Source organism: Hemitrygon akajei, chromosome 6, assembly GCF_048418815.1.
Source record: "Hemitrygon akajei chromosome 6, sHemAka1.3, whole genome shotgun sequence".
Lineage (NCBI taxonomy): Eukaryota > Metazoa > Chordata > Chondrichthyes > Myliobatiformes > Dasyatidae > Hemitrygon > Hemitrygon akajei.
The window spans coordinates 176,688,497-176,711,233 of record NC_133129.1 but is presented as its reverse complement, the minus strand read 5'-3'; the positions used below and the strand labels follow the sequence as shown (position 1 = coordinate 176,711,233).

At 42.6% G+C, this 22,737-nt stretch overlaps 2 protein-coding genes across 9 annotated transcripts in view; one reads left to right on the top strand and one right to left on the bottom strand.

Annotated features, from left to right (window-relative positions):
• LOC140729709 (carbohydrate sulfotransferase 1-like) overlaps positions 1-22,737 on the top strand; it is a 94,099-nt gene that overhangs the window by 47,679 nt on the left and 23,683 nt on the right. The gene's annotated exons all lie outside the window — the stretch shown is intronic.
• The window catches only part of LOC140729710 (transmembrane protein 263-like), a 298,254-nt gene continuing 276,199 nt past the window's right edge, over positions 683-22,737 (bottom strand). For all 6 annotated transcript variants that reach the window (XM_073049813.1, XM_073049816.1, XM_073049815.1 and 3 more), the window contains one exon: positions 683-2,068. In XM_073049813.1, coding sequence (XP_072905914.1) covers positions 1,782-2,068 — 287 coding nt within the window. In that variant the 3' untranslated portion in view covers positions 683-1,781. The remainder of the gene's footprint in view (positions 2,069-22,737) is intronic.

Genomic DNA, 22,737 nt, shown 5'->3' with positions numbered 1-22,737 from the left:
ATGGTAGGTTCCCTGAAGAATGTTAGTGAAAAGTCATGCACCTTTTCTGAAAAAAAAATGTATTTTCTGACTCAAGCCCATAAATAACTTTATTTATTGAATTAAACGTAACATGATATTGGGATTTGAACTATGACTTTGGTTGCTTGTTCAGCATTGGTAACTAGAGCAATATTATTCCTGGTCTGTATACTGTGTATCATTCCACAGTAACCATCTGCACACATGGTTAGTTTTAAGCTGTAGTCTGGAAATTAATTTTATAGCTTGCACGTCTCATTCAATAGACAGCCGGAATTCTGTGGCTTGACAGGAGGAACATCACCTTCTCCAAGTACAATTGTTGATGAGGCCACTGCAGCCATTACAGGTTCTGGTTAAATTAATTTCTTGGAGTTAGTCTGTATTACAACCACTCTAAATGATATTTATAGATGAAGATAATCAACTGGGCCAAATTTATTCATGTAGTTTTTAAAAAATGTCACAGAATATCTACTCTTAACTACCCAAATTGCATGATGAACTCATCCATTTTATTAATATTTTAATGTTTATGTCAATGTGATCCACATCCCAGGTTTACTGGTAACTATGTTTCCATCAATGCAAATATGACTTTCTCAGTATTTGCAAATGTACTGATATTTCAAAGAAAATATGAAGTGTGTAAAGCTAAACATTTTCATTCATGTTGTTTTGAGATTTTTTTAAACTTTATTTCCATTAAAATACAGACTTACAGTCTAATCCATAGCTTTCAGGTGTCATATTTGCAAAAATAGTTCTATTATAGACAAAAACTAAATGTTTTGCAATTTGGTCAACAGAAATCAACTACCTGTTTCAGTCTTAATACATTAACTTGCCACAGAAATATCAGGTGTACAGAAAAATGATGGAAAGGTAACCGTGGAGCAAAAGAAAGAGTAAACGGTGCAAACAGCAACATTCTGTCGTAACAACTGTCTGCTACCAATATCATTTATAGCAGTTAACAATAATGAAAAGTGAGAAGTCAGGCTACTCATGGTAAACTGTAACCAAAACTGCAGTGTTGCGGTACCACACGGCTCCCAATTCGAGCCTGGCTAGCCATGTGAAAGTGGAACACAGTGGATCAAGAATAAAAGATTTGCTGCATTGTTAAATAATAATTCAAAACCATGTACTTATTGTTCCCAACATAACATTTAAAAGTTTTCTGCACCATGTTTGAAGCGATATATATACCCCAATGTGTTCTAATCCAAATAGATAAAAAGCAAAAAATTGAAACAGAAAATCAGCCCCTTTATAATTAACATGAATAAAACAAGCATACAAAATACTACTAGAACCAATAAATATATACATGTAGGAAGGAGTTCTTTTTGATGTTGATAAGTTGTTATTTTGCTCCTCCAACCACGCAAATAAAACATTTTTGTACATTTTAACTGCGGGTGTCACACGTCCTTTATAGATCTGGAGCTTTGACCATCCTTATGCTGCCAGCAGAAGCCCAGAAGCATAATGTTTTACCTTGTCAGTGGACAGTGTAGAATGGGATCAACTGCTCTGTTTGTCTTTGACAGAATACAGAGTGAAGAGATATGGCATGAGCATAGGAGAAACTGGGGTGGGAGAGAAGCGTGGAGGCAGCAAAGTTTCATAAAAGCGCATATCTCACTGGTCGCCCATTAAAACATATACCATGGCGGTGTATCCAAACATGTCCAGGTATACTTAACTCATGATGCTTTTTTCTATAAGGAAAACATACTCTACAAACCATTCACTTAGTCAGATTTGTCCTTTTTTTTGGATGTAAAGGGAACCTTGCTGGCCACAGCTGAGCCTACAGCACCAATACCGACAGAGACTGCTGACACACTTCCCTTCACTAGGCCAACACCAGCCGCTGGTACTGTGGTCACAGCTGTTTTGGTCAGCTCCAGACTTTTGCTTCCAACCCAAGCCACACCTCCAAGTGTGGCACCCACTGCTCCTTTTGTCATGCTGTAAAGACCTCCAGTCATTCTCCAGATCATTCCTGGCTCTTGAACGTCAAGTTCCTTCTTAGGTTCTGTGGGAATAATTTAAAGAAAATTGGAAGTCATAAATAGGACCATGCAGATTTGAAATAGCAGCCATTATACATTCAAGACCAAGGTCTGCAGTGGAAACATAAAATAAAAAATGACAAGAGTTCTGAGATTTATTTAAGCTTCTTATCACTCAAGTGCACGAGTCATAACTGCTACCATCCTTGTCTTTCCAATGGTTATTTTCCAGTTCTAATAATCCAGTACTATGCATGATTACATTGAGTGGAGAGTACATTTTCTTTCCCATCAATATTACACCTAATTCAGGTACAAGTACATGCAGATTAAAATGGATGACGTGCATGCAACTTCAGTTCACAGCCATACTTATACTGAATTCAAAGGTTAAGTAATGCAAGCCAGAGTTAAGGTGAAATATTGCCATTGACATCTTTTCTCTTTGCATGAGAAAAAATAACTTTTGTGACTCATAGTTAGTTCTTTTGTACCAGAATTGATTAAAGACTACTCACAGTCTTACTGGGTATGAAATAAAGCTGAATCATCTTCTATATTAGAATGAAGAGACATATTGTCTTTGGCTTATTATATTATACTTGTGAATCCAATACTATCAAAGGATTATGTTTGTTTTGGAATCACATAATTCAGTGTTATTTATTTTTGGTCTTTTATTACTCTAAAGAAATAACTAAGGCAATATATTTGTAAAGGTGTTATGTGGAGGACAGAAACTTAACATTCGAGATTTTGGAAATGGCATAAACACATCATATTCCCATTTGGAACTTAAAATGCCACTAAGATAAGATAATAAAAGCAATGGAATAAATTTATGAAGTTGTTAGGGAGACAGAGAATAAGTCATCCTAATGTAGCTGGGTGCCTGATTTTCCTTTCCTGTTGGAATGGACCCAGCCATCTCAACCAATGGTTTTATGTGTTCAAGAGACAACTTTAAGCAAAATGATCAATGCTTAATAGCACACATTCAATCCATAGTACAGACTGAAAAGTATTATCTAAGTTCTTCATGTTGAGATGTATTGGGAACTAATAATTTGCTTTTGTACAATGTATTTGCTGTAATAAAATGCCTCAACTTGTTTCGTGCATATATATATTCCTACAAATATCTGGGAGTACAGTTAGACGAGAAGCTAGACTGGACTGCCAACACAGATGCCTTGTGCAGGAAGGCACAGAGTCGACTGTACTTCCTTAGAAGGTTGGCGTCATTCAATGTCTGTAGTGAGATGCTGAAGATGTTCTATAGGTCAGTTGTGGAGAGCGCCCTCTTCTTTGTGGTGGCGTGTTGGGGAGGAAGGAGGAAGCATTAAGAAGAGGGACGCCTCACATCTTAATAAGCTGGTAAGGAAGGCGGGCTCTGTCGTGGGCAAAGTACTGGAGAGTTTAACATTGGTAGCTGAGCGAAGGGCGCTGAGTAGGCTACGGTCAATTATGGAAAACTCTGAACATCCTCTACATAGCACCATCCAGAGACAGAGAAGCAGTTTCAGCGACAGGTTACTATCGATGCAATGCTCCTCAGACAGGATGAAGAGGTCAATACTCCCCAATGCCATTAGGCTTTACAATTCAACCGCCAGGACTTATGAACTTTTTAAAAGCTATTATTAATGCTTTTTGAGATAGTGATTTAGATGCATTTCATATTTTTTTACTGAGTTAAGTATTGTATGTAATTAGTTTTGCTACAACAAGTGTATGGGACATTGGAAAAAAAGTTGAATTTCTCCATGGGGATGAATAAAGTATCTATCTATCTATCTATCTATCTATCTATCTATCTATCTATCATTACACATCAAATGTAACATGATGAAATAAGACAAAGATTGGGCCAGAGTGGTAAGTTTGAGAACCATCTTCAAGGAGAAATTGAGGAAGTGAATTTCAGATGTTTAGGTGTAAAAGGAAGGGATTTTTTTTGTTACTTTTAATGAAGTTGTACAGAGATATCAAATGCCCATGCAGACTGTTAACAAATATGATTAAAAAAGATTTTAAGAGTTTTATTGATGAGTTTACTGCTCAGTGGAGAATGCAAAATGATGCATATACAGTACTGTGCAAAAGTCTTAGGCACCCTAGATTCTTTTATATGGCTTCAGATGGTACAGCCTCCACAGAGCCCTGATCTCAACATCATTGAGCTGTCTGTGATTACCTGGAGAGACAAAAGCAAGCTAGACAGCCAAAGTCTGCAGAAGAACAGTGGCATTTTCTCCAAGATGCTTGGAACAACCTGCCAGCCGATTTTCTAATAAAACTGCATGGCAAAGTAACCAAGAAAATTGATGCAATTTAAAGGCAAAGGGCAGTCACACCAAATATTGATTTGATTTAGTTTTTTACATATGTATCCATGTGTGGAGCCAAAACAGATGGGGGACATCTTGAATAAATTTTTGCATCTGAATTTACACGGACACAGAGTCTATAGAAGGGAGATAAAGCGGCATCAACATGATGAACCCTGTACAGATTACAGAGGAGCAAATCAGGTGGGTAAATCCTCAGGCCCTGACAAGGTGTTCCCTCAGATCCTATGGGAGGCAAGTGCAGAAATGGCCAGGACCTAGAAGAAATATTTAAATCATCTTTAGCAACAGGAGAGGTACCAGAGGATTGGAAGATAGCCAGTGTCATTCTGCTGTTTATAAAAGGCTTTGAACATAAACCAGGGAATTACAGACCAGTGTGTCTGACATGTTGTGGGATGCTATTGGAAGGTATTATTACTGGATATATATGACTGGATATATTATTATTGGGATTATTGGGATAGACATGGACTGATTAAGGATAGTCAGCACGGTTTAGTGCATGGTAGGTCATGTCTAACCAAACCTATAGAGTTTTTCAAGGAAGTTACCAGAAAAGTGGATGAAGGCAAGATAGTGGATGTTCTCTACATGGACTTTAGAAAGGCATTTGACAAGGTCCTGCATGAGAGGTTGGTTAAAATAGTTCAGTTGCTTGGCATTCAAGGTGAGGAAGTAAACTGGAATAGATATTGGCTTTGTGGGACAAGTCAGAGAAGGGCAGTAGATAGTGGCCTCTCTGACTTGTTATGTATCACAAGGATCAGTGCTGGGTCCTTTGTTGTTTGTCATCAATATCAATGACCTAGATGATAATAAGGTGGTCAACTGGATCAGCAAATTTGCAGATGACACCAAGACTGGTAGTGTAGTGGACAGTGAGAAAGGCTATGATGGCGTGCGGAGGAATTTGCCAGCTGGAAAAAATGGACTAAAAAATGTCAGATGGAATTTGATGCAGACAAGTGTGAAGTTTGGCACTTTGGTCTTACACAATGAACAGTAGGGTACTGAGGAGTGTGGTAGAACAAAGGGGTTTGGGAATACAGGTCCATAATTTGGTGAAAGTGGCGTCACAGGTAGATAGGGTCACAAATAATGCTTTTGGCACATTGGCCTTCATAACTCAGTGCACTGAGTACAGAAAATGGGATTTTATGTTGAAATTGTTAAGACATTGGTGAGGCTTAATTTGGAGTAGTATGTACAGATTTGGTTACCTACCTACAGGCAAGATGTAAGCAAGGCTGAAAGAGCACAAGCAACTGTCCAAACAACCAGAACTGGAGAAGCAAGGGATACTGAATGAAGGTAGAGCTAGAGGAAGTTACAGAAATTGTTGGGGTCCTAGAAGAAATATTTAAATCATCCTTAATGACAGGAAAGGTACCAAAGGTACTCATTATATTTTCAGCTGGGATTCTTTCTATGGTGCATTGATTAAAAAAAATAGTTAAGTGTAGGTGTTGGATGCCAAATTTTGGATGTCTATTACAGAAGAATTTGAAGACAGAGATATGAATTCTACCAGAAGCATATCATCTGATGTCTTTCCCTATTATAGAGCAAGCAAAAGTTCTCCCACTAACGCGCATTTTTGGTATTGGTCTATTATTGTCACATGTATTAAGCTCCAGTAAAAAGCTTGTATTGCATACTGTTCATACAGATCAAATCACTATGTAGCGCACTGAGAGCGAAACAATGACAACGCAGAATGAAGTGTAAAAACTACAGATAATATGCAGTGTATATATATGGTTGTCTCTCGTGGTCCAAGGAAGACTACATTGTGCAGAGTGGCAGTGCTTTTTATGAGGCAGAGTTGCGAGCTCGACATCAACCCGGCACAGATGGAGAACTCGCTCGGGGGCGGCCTGTCACTGGATCGAGCAGTGTAGGTAAACAATAAAGTGCAAGATCACAATAAAATACATTGTGAGGTTAAGAGTCCATCATCGTACAAGAGATCCATTCAAGAGTCTAAGAACAGTGAGTCAGAAGCTGTCCTTAAGTTTAGTGGTATGTGTTTTCAGGCTTTTGTATCTTCTTCCCAATGAAACAGGGGAGAAAAGAGAATGTCTGGGGTGGGTGGAGTCATTGATTATGCTGGCTGCTTTACTGAGGCAGTGAGTATAGACAGTCTATAGATGGGAGGCTGGTTTTTATGATACACTGAGCTGCATCCACAATTTGTTTCAGTTTCTTGTGGTCATGTGCAGAATAGTTGCCATACCAACCCATTATGCTTCCAGCTGAGATTCTTTCTATGGTGCATAGATTAAAAAATGGGTAAGAGTAGATGTTGGATGTTGGGAGATCTGTACAGTGACCATTTTTTTTTAGCCTCCTGAGGAAGTAGAAACATTAGTAAGCTTCCTTGGCCAATGGATCAACATAGCTGCACCAGAACAGGCTACTGGTAGAGTTCACTCCCAGGAACTTGACACTATTAATGTCAATACTTTTAATGTAGACAGGAGTATGTGCACTGTGCCCCTTCCTGAAGTCAATGACCAGTTCTTTTATTGACATTGAGGGAAAGGCAATTGTCATAAAACCAATTTTTCAATCCATTACAGAATGCATCCTATCTGGATGGATCATAGCTTGGTATGGCAACTGCTCCACACATGACTACACAAAATTGCAGAGAGTTATGACACAGATGATCATTTCAGTCTGGAAATTTAAAAGTTTTATTTGAAGCCCATCTCAACTGCACAGTTCAAACAGAATTGAATATATAGGTTCAATTCTTCAGTAAGTGTTATAGTCTTATATCACTCCAAGACTCAAAAGATGAGATTTGTACATTTGACAGAAGTTTCAAGAGTGCATGTTAGTACTCATTTATTTTAAATTATAGTCAATGCAAACACCTGGCAGTATAGATGATAAGACCATTAGAATCTTATACATTTCATGTGATAATTTTTTATTCTTCTATACACCAATAAGTATAGCCCAACTTGCTCGACCTTTCTTCATACATCACTGCCTTCATTCTGGATATCAATCTAGTGAACTTTCTCCACACTGACTTCAAATCAAGTGCGTCTTTGTATAATTGCATAGATCAGCACTGCATGCAGCACTCCAAATGTGATCATGCTAGCACCTGGCAAAGTTCCATCATAACTTCCATTAGATTTTCTAATTACCTGCTCTATCTGCATGTTAACCTTTAGTATTTCATGTACTGGGATTCCCATATCCCTCGATGCTGAAAACTGTGTCGCCTTGCTTGATTTAAATAATAGCCTGCTTTTTCATTCTTCCATTTGAAGTGAATAACCATACATTTTTCCACATACTCTATCTGCCAACTTCTTACACATTCACACAATCGATCTTTAGCTCACTGTTCCCCCTGACAACTTGTTAACCCTCTTATTTTTATGTCAGCAACAACACTGACTGAAGTAAACTGGCTCTTTATCTAAGTCATCAATATTGACTGTAAATAGCCATGACTCAGCACTGATTTTCCAGGGCACTGCACCAGGCATTCACTGCCAATCCATTTATCCCAGCTCCTCTTCTGTAAGTAAGCTCTTCCCCTATCGATGCCAGTATATTACCTCCAAATCCTGTCTTAGTGGTCTTGAACTCCACCTTTTAAATTACACCTTGTTGATTCCCTTTTGCAAATTGCATATATACTATATCTACTTCTTCCCTTTATTCACCATATTATGTTCTCAAAGATTTCTAGCACATTTACCATAAATGATTTGAGAGTTAGGGGGCAAAAGTTTAAGGGAAACACGAGGGGGTATTTCTTTACTCAGAGAGTGATAGCTGTGTGGAATGAGCTTCCTGTAGAAGTAGTAGAGGCCAGTTCAGTTGTGTCATTTAAGGTAAAATTGGATAGGTATATGGATAGGAAAGGAGTGGAGGGTTATGGGCTGAGTGCGGGTAGGTGGGACTAGGTGAGATTAAGAGTTCGGCACGGACTAGGAGGGCCGGAATGGCCTGTTTCCGTGCTGTGATTGTTATATGGTTATATGGTTAAACAATTTTGTTTTCATGACACTACGTTGACTTGAAGTAACTTACATCACTTTCAGCCTATTAATACACAGAAAGTTTCCTAAACTACAATTGGTTAAGGGTGTATTTGGGATATTGTGTGATGATTAAGTATTAGTCATATTAAAAAAAAACACTGCTCTTGAACATTTCTACAGATCCATACAAAAAGGTCTTGGTTTGACATTTCTTGAAAGCAAAGCACCTTCTCAGAATGGAACAGAAGGGAGGAAGATTGCCTCTGTAAACTAGTAGTGGATTCAGGTAAATGCGAAGTGTCACTGTGGCAACGTACAATTTACCAACAGGATTCCTTAATGTCCATTGCAGAATAGTAGGAAGTTTTTGCAATTTATGGGGACATATTCTCAGCACCTTTAATGAACTCAGGATGTCCCAAGGCACTTTATAAATGAAATAATTTCAAACCAAAAAACAGCTATTTTGTGAGAAATAATGATTTGCATATAACAAATTCAGCAGATACTGTGATAGAAAAAAACTAATCTTTCTGAGGATGTTGAAACAGGGATAGATATTGATCAAGGCATCAGGGTAACTCCTCTATGCTTTAAAACATTCACACAGGGCACTTTTATGACCACTTGAGAGAGCAGAAAGATCTTTGCTTTATGGATCATCTGAAATATGTCAATAAACACAAAAATGGTGGAGGAACTCAGCAGATCAGGTAGCATCTATGGACCTGATGAATTCCACCAAGAATTCGTGTGTCGCTCAAGACTTCCAGCATCAGCAGAATCTTGTGCATTTGAAATATATCATCCACAACAGCAAGTACTCAGTCATACAGCAGAGTATTTTGCTTTGTTTGTTCATTTTCAGGTGTATGGCAATTTCTCAGCCTGAAACGTCGACTATTTATTTCCATACATCCTGCTGAGTTCCTCTAGCATTTTGTGTGTGTTGCTTTGGACTTCCAGCATCTGCCGAACTTCTCGTGTTTATGGCAAACGTTTATTGCCAAGCACCAGTGCCAGTTCAGAGGCAACTACACTGCTGTCACATATAGGGCAGAGATGGAAAGTTTCCTCCCAAAAGGATGTTTGGTAAACCAGAAGGGGTTTTATAGCAATCCAGGCATTTCATTAAGACTAGCTGTTTTTAATGTGTCATATTCCAAATTATTATTAAATTCAATAAGGATAAAGGGTAAGCAATAGACATAGTATTAACTCCTTATATTCAGTCTGGGTAGCCTCCTACCTGATGGCACGGACATCCATTTCTTAAACTTCTAGTCATTGCCCCATCCTCACCATTCCCGTTTCCCTCTCTCACCTTATCTCCTTACCTGTCCATTACTTCTCTCTGGTGCTCCTTCCCCTTCCCTTTCTTCCATGGCCTTCTACCCTCTCCTTTCAGATTCCTCCTTCTTCAGACCTATATCTCTTTCACCAATTAACTTCCCAGCTTTTACTTCATTCCTTCCCCACTCCCTGTTTCACCTTTCACCTATCACTTGTACTTCTTCCTACCCCCCACCAACCTTCTTGCTCTGACTTCCCTTTTTTTTTTCAGTCCCCATGAAGGGTCTTGGCCCAAAATGTCGACAGTTTACTCTTTTCCATAAATGCTCCCTGGCCTGCTGAGTTCCTCCATCATTTTGTGTGTGCTGCTTGGATTTCCAGCATCTGCAGATTTTCTCATCTCTGGAGTGGTAATCCAGGCTTATGGATTTGATCATTTAACCTCCAAGCTTTCAGCTGACAAAGTACTTGGAGCAGGTCTTGACACAGCCTTCCCAATTCACAGATGAGATTGTTGGTCACCAAACCACACCTGATTACGTTCAATAATCTTGGATTATAAATCAAGCAATGTTGCTTATTCCTGGGAAGAGTTAACAGGAATGTAGTGAGAATAAAGCATGATTAATGTAAATGTATGAACAGCACAGACTCAGTGGGCTGAAGGACCCATTTCTATGCTATGCCCCTATGACATGTATCCCTCAATGATTTTAAGGGAAGTTGATTGGTTCAGTTTTGTGGGTCAGCATGGGGTAATAGTAAAGAAAATGAAGTTTGCATTGATGCATGTTTACAGCTGCCAACAAATGAATCTTCTCTTGGTGGAGATCTGATGGACAGATACACAGAGATGGAAAGAATGCTGATCTCTAGTGTTTCCACTGAAGCTGCAAGCAGACAGCAATTCGTTCCAGTGAGAGGGGATTTGAAATACTAAGTCTCCAGGGTGGAGCAAAAGACTGTCACAATTTTGTTATATACCCCTAGGGTTCATTTTTTCTGTGGACTGTCACTTTAAAACACTGAGAGAATGAGACCGACTTTTGGATACTGTTGGATTTCTACTGACTACAAAATTGCTCGGTTACTATGATGAGAGAGGTGGAGTTATTTGATGGACAATGAATGGTTACATTTTTTCTGCAGCTTGTTTTGAATATACAAGGATATAGAGACACACACAGTCAAGATTCAAAATGTTTTCGGTCAATGAAAGACACCAGTGAGTGGGGTCATTGGCTTAAACTTTCAGTAGCCCAAAGGGGTGAGTTGAGATCGATCCAGAGTATTGATAAATGATTCTCACAAGTGCTGCAACTAGAAGAAGGTTGCAGAGAGGAGAGGAGAGGAAGGTTTGAAACAGAAGAAACCTAGTGACAAAGAGATCACTGTTTGGACTCTCTCCAAGTAGCCCGTAAGGATGAGTTTGATTCCATTCGAATATGGAAGTGTGATTCTTACATAGTTAATCCACAGGAGTGGGTTCTCTGGTGAGAGGGAAACCTTTGTAAGTACCACTTGTGTGTTTACCCTTGTCTGGATATGGTATTTCACTGAAGAAGGCACCCCTGTGGCAAATCACTGTTGGAGTTACTTCGTATGTCATGGAACTAGATCAGTGGCTGTCACAGTGCATGTGAGGGTGACCCTGTGAGAACTAACGGTGTGTTTAACCCTTGCCTGGGTTAGTAGTTTTACCACTTGAAGACAGTACCCTTAGTGGAGTCACATTTGGCTAACTTGAAGGATTCGGAGCACAATGGGAAGACCGGCGACACCTGTTTATTTGGATTACAAATATCTCTCTTATACCAACAATAACAATTCTGTGGATTGAACTGAACTTTCTTACATACTATCATAAGACTGTGACTCTTGCCACCTGAGCCTCAATGAGTTTGGGAACTTTATTTTTACATCTATATGTGCATAACACTGCTAACTCTTAGTTTACCTGGTTTAAATTACTATATTACGTAGTTACTAATAAACTAGTGATTTGTTAACAGCAAAACAAGACTCCAGGTGTGTTCTATTGCTGCTGATAGTTTTACAGGGTTGCATATACGTAACAATTGAAAGCATCTCGTATTGTATGGGAGTACCTAAAAAAATCTTACTTTGAAGCATACTTCTCTTTTAGCAATCAGTCAATGAACTACTGGTCTGCAGGTTATGGAAAAACCCATCAAGTGCTCGCCAATGGCATTCATATAACGTCAGGGTTTGCTCTACACCTGTTTAGATATTCATCTCCTACTGCATCACTATTGCAAGGATCAATGAGGCTATTAGTGATCTATATCACTATGAGATAAATTAGCTGAACCTGGCAATGGCATATAGACAATTAATATTCAAATCAACTGTTGTCAGATATCCACTGCTCCACTGTCAATTCAATCCTGATGCAGGGTACCCCTTTGCCTTGACAGATGATGTCCATTTGACCTGTTACATTCTTCCAGCAACTTGTTTTTATGCATCCACAGTAAGTGTTTTTAAAGATTAGATTAACTTTATTTATCACACGTACATCAAAATATGGAGTATATGGGGTATCCAGGAAGGGGTAGCTCCTCTAGTGAAGGAGATTGTGTTAATTTTGGGGCAGCTCACTCAACCTTTGAGCCCTATTAGACACAGATTTCACCTGTGGCTCCAAATAGCATTTTACATGCGACAGCAGTCTCATCCTGCCTTGACAGGCGGGTTAAACCAAGTGAGGGTAACAGGGATCTCATACCCTGTCCTAGTATGTGAAGTGAGCTTCAGTGGACAGGGTGGATGAGATCCAATAGCCAGGAAGGTGGTTCCGCAATGCTCCATAGAAAGCGAAGGGCATGACAAGTCCAAGGATGACCCCAGTTTGTGACAACTACTCATACTACTGGACCCTGACTTCCAAGGTTGAGAGAGTGGAACACCCCCAGTGTAACTGCTTTTCCACTTTAAAAACTCTTCTGCACAGATCTCCTGTCATTGTTGGATACAAGAGACAAGCAACATCGAAACATACAGTGAAATGCATCATTTGTGTCAAAACAAATCAACGAGTACCGTGCTGGACAGTTGCCACCCTTCTGGCACCAGCATGAATTGTCCACAATCATTAATTGTAACCATACAACTTTGGAATGTGGGAGAAAACTGGAATACCTGTACGAAACCCATGTGGTCACAGGGAGATTGCATAAACTCCTTCAGACAGTGGTGGGAATTGACCCCAATTGGTGGTCGCTGGTGCCATTAAACAATGCACTGCGTTGCATGCTTTGCACAAACTAGATAATAACTGCAATAATTTCACTGACATGGGCTCATGCACATGATGATTTTTTAAAAACAATAAGCAATAATTATTGCTAACCAAGATCTCAGCTCTAAAGTAATTTTACAAATTACTTTATGGGCTTTATACAGAAGGAATGGGTTCATTCCTTCTGAAACAACACTAATTTTTTTTCCATCTCAGGACTTGAGATATTTACTGAGTGGATCTATTTCAGGTACAAACTTATATTTACTATAAACCCACCGACTTTCACAGCTGCTGAGTACAGATGTTTAAATAGTTTTAATTATTCTGTCTCTTTTTTTCTTCTTTATAACAATCTACAATTTCTAATTTTCACTTTTTTTCTGTACCTTATTTAAATCTTATTTATACTTGCCTTTTTTTGTTTATATTTTGCATTGCAATTTGGTCAGTTTATTGATTGAAGAGCCTCACACACAGATTATACTGTTCCCCTGTACAGGATGATGTAGAGGAGCGAGCACCACATTAGAGCTAGCCTGCCATCTAAAGCCTGTGGAAATATTTTGTGAATGACTATCAACAAGACATAAACTGAACCTTGCTCTGCAAAATGCAGATTTAACACCTAAAAATCCTTGTGAGAAGCCAAGAACCCAGGTGGAAAGGGGACAAAGAAGTCTTGTTTGCTTCAAGATGATTGTTTACATCTGAACATACAAATTAGGACCAGCAGGCTAGTTGACCCCTCAAGCCTGATTCACAATTTGATAAGTTCATGGCAAATCTAATTGCAAGCTCAACTCTATAGTCCAACCTATCCAGAATTTCACCCCTTACCAAATAACTATCTATCCACTCATCCTTTTTTGCCTTAAAAATAATCAACCACTCTGCTTCCACTATTCTGCGAGGAGGGTAGTTTGAAAGGCTCATTACTCTAAGAGAAAAGTTTTACTTCATCTCTACATCTGCCTTACTTTTTATTATTTCTGTTTCTGCACTATTTTTTAATTTAACTATCTTACACACACACATACATATAATTATTTTACTACGCTTATCATGTATTGCATTGTACTGCTGCTGCAAAGTTAACGAATTTCACAACATATGCTGGGGATATTAAGCCTGATCTAATGGGCAACCCCTTATTTTAATGCGTGTGCTCCCTAGTTCTCGATTTCCCTCTATAAGAATATTTTCTGCACTGTTTTTTGACTCGAAATACAAGTCCAATAACAAACAGAAGTAAATACAAGAGGGAAATTGATTGGATATAAAGATTTTCCTTCAGATTTGATGACAACCAAGGCTCTAAGAAAACCATTGGCAAGAAATTGGATGCAGCAGGAAGCAGACCAAATTACAGGATTAAATGTTCAATTACTTTGCTCCAGAGAAATATAATGTTTTGCACCCTGGAGATAAGTGAAATTATGTGATGTGATAAAGATAACCGCAGCTCAATTCATCATATTCAGACAACCACAAAAAATTCTGACTCTTTGTTAAATACTTTTATACTTTCTCACAACATGGGAGGAAGCCATTTGGCTCATTTTGTTCAAACCAGTTCTCAGAGTAATTCCATTCAATGGAGAGTCACCTTATCATTGACACTTTAATTTCCCAGAACCTATTCTCTCTCGTGCCCTTCAACTTCCCAATTCTACTACTCCCCATCTACACTAAGGGCAACTTATAACATCCAATTAAGCACTTGAACAACATGTCCTTCAGATGTGGGGTGAAACCCATGGGGCTAGAATGGGAACTGAGAGAATAAAAGGACACAAAGAATAAATAAGGATTAATTTAATTCTAAATTTACCAAGCATCTTAAAAGTTTAAGGAGCCCATGGGGCTAGAATGGGTTTCTCTCCACCTCAGAAGGACATGTTTGGTAGGTTAATTGGTTGCTGGAATTATGAAGCAACAGGACGAACTGAAGCAAGGAACTGAGAAAATCAAATTGAAATTCAAGTTTAATTGTCATTCAACTATACACATGGATACAGCCAAATGAAACAGCGTTTCTCTGGGGCCAATATGCAAAACACCGTACTAACAGTCAGACACAGCAAAAAAATAGTAACAGTAAAATGCGCAGTCACAAAATAAATAATAATATAGCTCTAGTCCCTGAGTGTCATGGCCTGTAGATTGATGCTGCATGGCATGTTGTCCTGGACACACAAGCCCAAGTTCTTCATATTGCACTTGTTCAGCTACAGGCAAATGCAATCTAACTCTTCTTTCACCAAGTGAACAATGGAGGGCAGCACTGATTGGGGTGGAGGGGGGGGGGGGGGTGCTGGACCACTCAACAACCCAGTATCCCCACCGTCGGTCTCGCCAATGAACCAGTGAACTGGACTTGCACTATTTTACATTACCAATGTCCTACAGAGCCTCGTAATCCCAAGAAAAGCGCCCACGAGAAGGAACATTTGCACCGTTTGTTGGGCCACACACTGCCTCTAATGCCTTCTTCCTTAGGATGCTGTAGCAAGCAGCAGCAACACGATACACAACAAATCCATCTCTACCACTATCGTGCAACTTGACATTATTACTTGATGCTTTTAATGTCCAGCAGTGTCTTGCAATCAGTAAAAGAACGTAAAGGAGGAACAATTATACCTTTGTTTGGTCCAGAGAGGCTGCTGCAACTGAGCACGCCACCATCTTACCGGAACATAATTAAAGGATATAAAGAATAAACAGAGATTAAATACATTGCAAATTTACCAAGAACTGTCTGAAAAGTTGAAGGGGCTTTCGAGTACAAGCATTAACCTTGTGGTGATTTTAACCCTTTGTTTCGTTCAGTATCTGTAAACTTGATGGGTGGATTGATTTTTCAAACAGTATGAAAGAACTTGGCACTTGCTCAAGATTCTTTGTTCCTTTGTTCTGCAGTGCAGAGTGCAAAGAAATCCAGAGCAATGTGAATGTGATGCTTATCCACAGGGGATCCGTGCGAATGGAGTTCCACCAGAACCAATTACACATAAGAATCCTTTCTGAAGCATGATGACTAAACAATTCAGTTCCAGTTAGAACATTTAATTCAAACTAAATCCCGTATAGAAAGCTAAACAATGAGCAGAAAAATATACACCGAATGATGATATATTAGATTCAAAAAGCAAACAAAAATGTTTAGAGATATAAAGTCTCTTGCAATATGTACAAATCTGAAGAAACTTCAATTATCATTTTTAGATATATTTTGTAGTTTTTTAAAAATTTACTCTGCTAGAAGCTCTTCATTTTCTGGCTTGTTTCATGGGTAAAATATTGTAGCTCCGTGCATTCCATGTACTTGAATACTTTCTGTCATTGAGAATAATACACATAAAATGCTGGAGGAACTCAGCAGGTCAGGCAGATTCTGGGGAGAAGAATAAATAATCGGTGTTTCAGACTGAGACCTTCATTAGGACTGTCATTGAGGAACCAAAACTCTTGGAGGACCACAACTCAGACAGCAACTCTAGATTTACACCTTTTATGTATAGGCACTGGAAATCAGCATCCTACATTCTTTAATAAGGTTAAGAACTTCAATGTTATTCTTACTCCAAAAACTGAGCTACTGTAGACTTAACTACTGCTGAAAAACATAATTTTCTAAGCCAGTAGCTTGGACTTTGCATATCTATGGATCTTTTGCAAAAGATCTTCTTTTGCAAAAAGGCAAGAAATAAAAAGATCTGCTTCTTTCATTCAATCATTTCTGTCAGTTCTCCCTCAACATTTTTATGATGTGCACTGCACATTGAAATACATGCAAGTTTTGATTTTGCTATTGCTAAAATAATGCCAGTTTTTGGACAGAAGTTGTCAAAAATTATTTTGCAAAAGCTATCAGCAGAATCTATTGACCGATATTTTTAAATCTTCCATTACCACCCACTTTTAGCTTGCACCCAAGTACATTTGACAGTTAATCTCAAATGTCTTTCACTTTTTTGGATGTGTTGTGGCGACCCAATTACTAGCACACTCGAACTGGCTGACAATTAGCCAGCGTGCAGGCACAAAGGCTAGGTCGGCAACAAAGGGAGAAAGCCTGAGGGGGTTTCAGTACGTGCCTCTCGAGGCATCCGGCGGGGGAGAGAGGCTTTAAAGCAAGGCTGTGAAGTTGGAATAAACTTTATCTTTGACTGCAGTTTACCGACTCCGTGTCGTTATTTTAGCGCTGCGTGTTGCACACCGCTACAATTGGTGACCCCGACGGTCCAAACGTTTTTGGACCGGAGATGAACGACACCGCATCTGTTCATGCGGGTCCTTGAAACTGCCAAGCTTCTGGACGCTACAACCTCACCTATGGTTTCAGCAAGCAGAAGCCCAATTCCACTTTCGGCAGATAACCTCAGAGGACACCCGTTACTACTACGTGGTGAGCTCCCTCGACCAGGACACAGTGGCCCAGGTCGCGGAGTTCGTACGGTCTCCCCCGGCGGACGGCAAGTACACGGAATTCAAAGCCCTGCTCATAAGGACTTTTGGGCTCTCCCGCCGTGAGCGAGCTGCCTGTTTACTGCACCTGGATGGCTTGGGAGACAGGCCTCCATCGGCTTTAATGAATGAGATGTTGTCTCTGGCCGACGGGCACACACCCTGCTTCATGTTTGAGCAGGCATTCCTGGAGCAGCTGCCCGAGGACATACGCCTGCTGCTGTCCGACGCGGATTTCAGCGACCCCCGGAAGGTGGCAGCCCGGGCGGACTTGCTGTGGAACGCCAAGAAGGGGAGTGGGGCGTCCATCTCACTGATCACCCGGCCACACTCCCAGCAGCAAACCAGTCCAGGCCCGGCCGCAGAGCCCGCTAAACCCAGAGGCCAGGGTGTGGAGCCCAACGAGCAATGGTGTTTCTACCACCAGCGGTGGGGCGCAGAAGCCCACCGTTGTCGCCCGCCCTGCCAGTTCCTGGGAAACGCCAGGGCCAGCCGTCGCTGATGGCTATGGCGGCTGGCCATCGGGATAGCCTCCTGTATGTGTGGGACAGCAGGTCGGGATGCCGGTTTTTGGTCGACACCGGTGCCGAGATCAGCGTCTTACCTCCGACGAGTTACGACACCCGCAGCAGGGCGCTGGGTCCCCCCCCGCAGGCCGCGAACGGCAGCACAATAAGGACCTATGGCACCCGTCCGGTGCAGCTACGGTTCGGCTCCAGCCAGTTCACATGGGACTTCACACTGGCCACCGTAGCCCAACCGCTTCTGGGTGTGGATTTCTTGCGGGCTCACAGCCTACTGGTCGACCTGCCCAGGAAGAGACTGGTTCACGCCGAGACCTTTCAGACGTTCTCCCTGGGTGCAGCCCAGTTGCCAGCCCCGCACCTCGGCTCCATCACCCTGTCCGACAACGACTTCACCAGGGTCCTGGCGGATTTCCCATCGGTTCTGGCACCGCAGTTCGCGGCAGCCATGCCCCGACACGGTGTACAGCACCACATCCCGACCCAGGAACCACCCCTCCACGCCCGTGCTCGGCGGCTTCCCCCGGACAAGCTCCGACTGGCGAAGGAGGAGTTCAAGAGGATGGAGGAATTGGGGATCATCCGGCGGTCCGACAGCCCATGGGCCTCCCCCCTGCACATGGTGCCCAAAGTGACAGGGGGCTGGAGACCGTGCGGCGACTACCGCAGGCTGAACGAGGCTACAACACCGGACCGCTACCCTGTGCTGCACATTCAGGACTTTGCAGCAAACCTGCACGGCGCATGGATCTTCTCCAAGGTAGACCTCATCCGCAGATACCATCAAATCCCGATGCATCTGGACGACGTCCCCAAAACGGCTCTCATCACCCCGTTCGGCCTTTTTGAGTTCCTCCGCATGCCGTTCGGCCTGAAGAATGCCGCACAGACGTTCCAGCGGTTGATGGACGTGGTGGGACGCGACCTGGACTTCACATTCATCTATTTGGACGACATCCTCATAGCCAGCAGCAGTCGTCAGGAGCATCTGTCCCACCTCCGACAACTCTATGCCCGGCTGAGTGACTACAGTCTAACAATCAACCTGGCCAAATGCCAGTTCAGGCTCAACACCATTGACTTCCTGGGCCACAGAATTACCACAGACGGGGCAACCCCTCTGCCCGCTAAGGTAGATGCGGTCCGCCATTTCCCCCGACCCACCACGATCAAAGGCCTCCAGGAATTCGTAGGTATGGTCAATTTCTACCACCGCTTCCTCCCTTCAGCTGTCCGGATCATGCGCCCCCTGTTCGCCTTGCTGTCCGGTCCGGGCAAGGAATTACCTGGGATGAGGAGTCCGCCGCCGCTTTCATTCAAATGAAGGATGCCTTGGTGAACGCCGCGATGCTAGTGCACCCCAGAATGGACGTCCCTACCGCCCTCACAGTGGACGCATCTAATACGGCAGTCGGTGGGGTACTGGAGCAGCTCATCGCGGGCCGCTGGCAACCCCTGGCGTTTTTCAGCAAACACCTGCGGCCACCCGAGCTCAAATACAGTGCTTTCGACTGGGAGCTGTTGGCGCTATACCTGGCAATCCGGCATTTCAGGTACTTCTTAGAAGGTAGACCCTTCACCGCATTCACGGACCACAAACCACTTACCTTTACATTCACAAAGGTGTCCGATCCCTGGTCGTCCCGCCAGCAGCGCCATCTGTCCTACATCTCTGAATACACAACGGACGTCCGGCACGTCTCGGGTAAGGACAATGTCGTGGCGGATGCGCTCTCTCGCCCTAACATTCACGCCCTTTCCCAAGGGGTAGACTTTGAGGCGCTGGCAGAGGCACAGCAGGCAGATCCTCACAGCAGGAGATCCCGAGTTACAGGACCGCAGTCTCCGGTTTGCAGCTCCAGGGCCTCCCCGTAGGCCCAGGTGAGAGGACCCTACTCTGTGACGTCGCCACCGGCCAGCCCCGTCCCGTCGTCCCGCCACCTTGGCGACGACGTGTTTTCGACTCTATTCATAACTTGGTGCACCCCTCCATCCGCACTACGTCCGGATGGTCTCCAGCAGGTTTGTTTGGCACGGACTCCGCAAGCAGGTCCGTGAATGGGCCAGAATGTGCATGCACTGCCAGACGGCCAAGGTGCAGCGACACACCAAGGCCCCGCCGCAGCAGTTCCACCCCACCCACCGGCGTTTCGACCACATTCATGTGGATATCGTGGGCCCCCTGCCAGTGTCGCGAGGAGCGCGGCACCTCCTGACTATCGTGGACCGGTTCACAAGATGGCCAGAGGCGGTCCCGCTCACCGACACCACCTCTGAATCTTGCGCCCGGGCACTGATCGCCACCTGGGTGTCCCGCTTTGGTGTACCGGCCCACATTACCTCCGACAGAGGCGCACAGTTCACCTCCAGCCTGTGGTCAGCGATGGCCAGCCTGTTGGGGTCTCAGCTGCACCACACCACTGCCTACCACCCACAGTCGAACGGACTGGTGGAGCATTTCCACCGTCACCTGAAGTCGGCTCTCATAGCCCGCCTGCGAGGAGCTAACTGGGCGGACGAGCTTCCCTGGGTCCTACTCGGCATCCGCACGGCGCCCAAAGACGATCTGCACGCTTTGTCGGCCGAGTTGGTGTACGGCGCACCCCTGGTCGATCCCGGGGAGTTCATACCAGCCCCAAGGGGGCAAGAGGAAGAACCCACAGCAGTCCTGGGCAGACTACGCGAGAGGCTCAGTAACCTGGCCCCCATACCCACTTCACAGCATGGGCAGAACCCGACCTGCGTACCCAAAGACCTGCAGAACTGTAAGTTTGTGTTTGTACGACGGGGCGGGCATCAGCCACCGCTGCAACGGCCCTATGAGGGGCCGTTTACGGTGATCAGAAACAACAGGTCCACGTTCGTGCTGGACGTTGGGGGGAGAGAGGAGGTTTTCACGATGGAGCGACTCAAAACGGCCCATGTGGACTTGGCGCAACCGGTCGAGTTTCCGGCACCGCGGCGCAGAGGCCGACCTCCCAAACAGGGTCCGGCCCAGACTGTGGACATTGGGGGGTGTATCGCCGGTTCTGGGGGGGGTTATGTGGCGACCCACTTCCTAGCGCACTCGAACCGGCTCACAAATAGCCAGTGTGCAGGCACAAAGGCTAGGTCGGCAACAAAGGGAGAAACCCTGAGGGGGTTTCAGTACGTGCCTCTCGAGGCATCCGGCGGGGGAGAGAGGCTTTAAAGCAAGGCTGTGAAGTTGGAATAAACTTTATCTTTGACTGCAGTTTACCGACTCCGTGTCGTTATTTTAGTGCTGCGTGTAGCACACCGCTACAGTGTGTCATTAAATAAACAACTTTTCTCTTCCTGTTTTGAGATCAACAGTCTAACAGTACAATATTGGAAGCCTGGCTTTTGTTTTCATTCGTCAATTTTGGCTAGCACCCAAAACTTAATCTAAAAATCTGCAGTAAATCAGATTCAAAATTTAAGTGTTGAACAATGCAAAGCATGTAGCTCTTTTACAACAAACAATCTGGAGGAATTCATCAGACTAATTGCACGGTTTCATCTCCAAAATTTCAATAATTCTTTTCCCCTCTCAGATGCTGCTTAACCTGCTGAATTCTTCCAGAAGATTGCTGCTCCAGATTCCAGCATCTGCTGTCTCTTCTGCTCCATGTAGCTCTTTATATTCCCCATTAGAATAAATCATTGAATCCACATGGAAGATGATAAATTATTTAAAATCTCTTAATATTACATGCCTAAAATGAAACTTTCAGATTTGCAAAACTAGTTCCCATAAGAAAATGCAAAGTAATCCCTGGAACAGAATAAGGTATATTATCATTTGCAGAACACTTTGTTCTAAGTTCGTAAATAGAATAATTCTCAGCTGTAACCAATCTACTGGCATTTTCAATGCTTTATTATGGATAAATTTGATGACGTACAGTGGATTCCAGTTAATTGGACCAACAGTTAACTGGGGCAGCCATTTATTTGGGACACTATGATACTTAACTGGGGCAGTAAACTGTTGCTAGACAGTTTCTAATTAGTGTCAATTGTGTGACTGTCAGACACAATACCGTGCTTAGAGGAATCAGTTTTTATATAGCGTCAGTTGCGTGTGTTTATGTTCAAAAAGCAGTGATTTTTGACACTGATATTTGGTGAAAAAACAAACAGTAAGACAATCCAGAACTGTTTTGCTCCCTGCAGTTTCAAACATTCGGACTTGGAGATGCCAGAGTTGGCTGGGAGTGAAAATAAAATTATTTCACTACTTCCACAAGTTAGGAATTATGAAGAATTTGAAGGCATCTTGAATGTTACAATGAAAATGAAGATTTGGAGGATCCAATAATGTAAAGCATTGTATGGGGCAGTTCATTATTGGGACACATCAGGACCAATTAAGCGGCTGCCCCAATTTGTCAAAGTTTCGTGGAAATAGTTAAAATGTATAAAAAAGTCAAGATACCATTTAACCGAGTAACAATTTATATAAATAGGGATCTGTGCTGATATTGTTCATTAGCAGTCAATCCAAAGAACGCGGCAGATGAATTCCTCCATCAATAACCATTAGGAACTAATACACAGTTTTATAGTACCGTAGAGGTATTGGTAGTGTTCTAATTTATTCTATATTTCATTTAAATACACAAATTGCAACAGAGTCCTGTAATCTCATTACAAATGTCCAAGACAACCACCCAACCGTATGCAATTAGTCCAGCTCCATCAATATCAAGCAACTCGCAGACTGGATAGTCCTGCAGTACTTGATGTTCTTACTATTCAGCAGTGACTTGT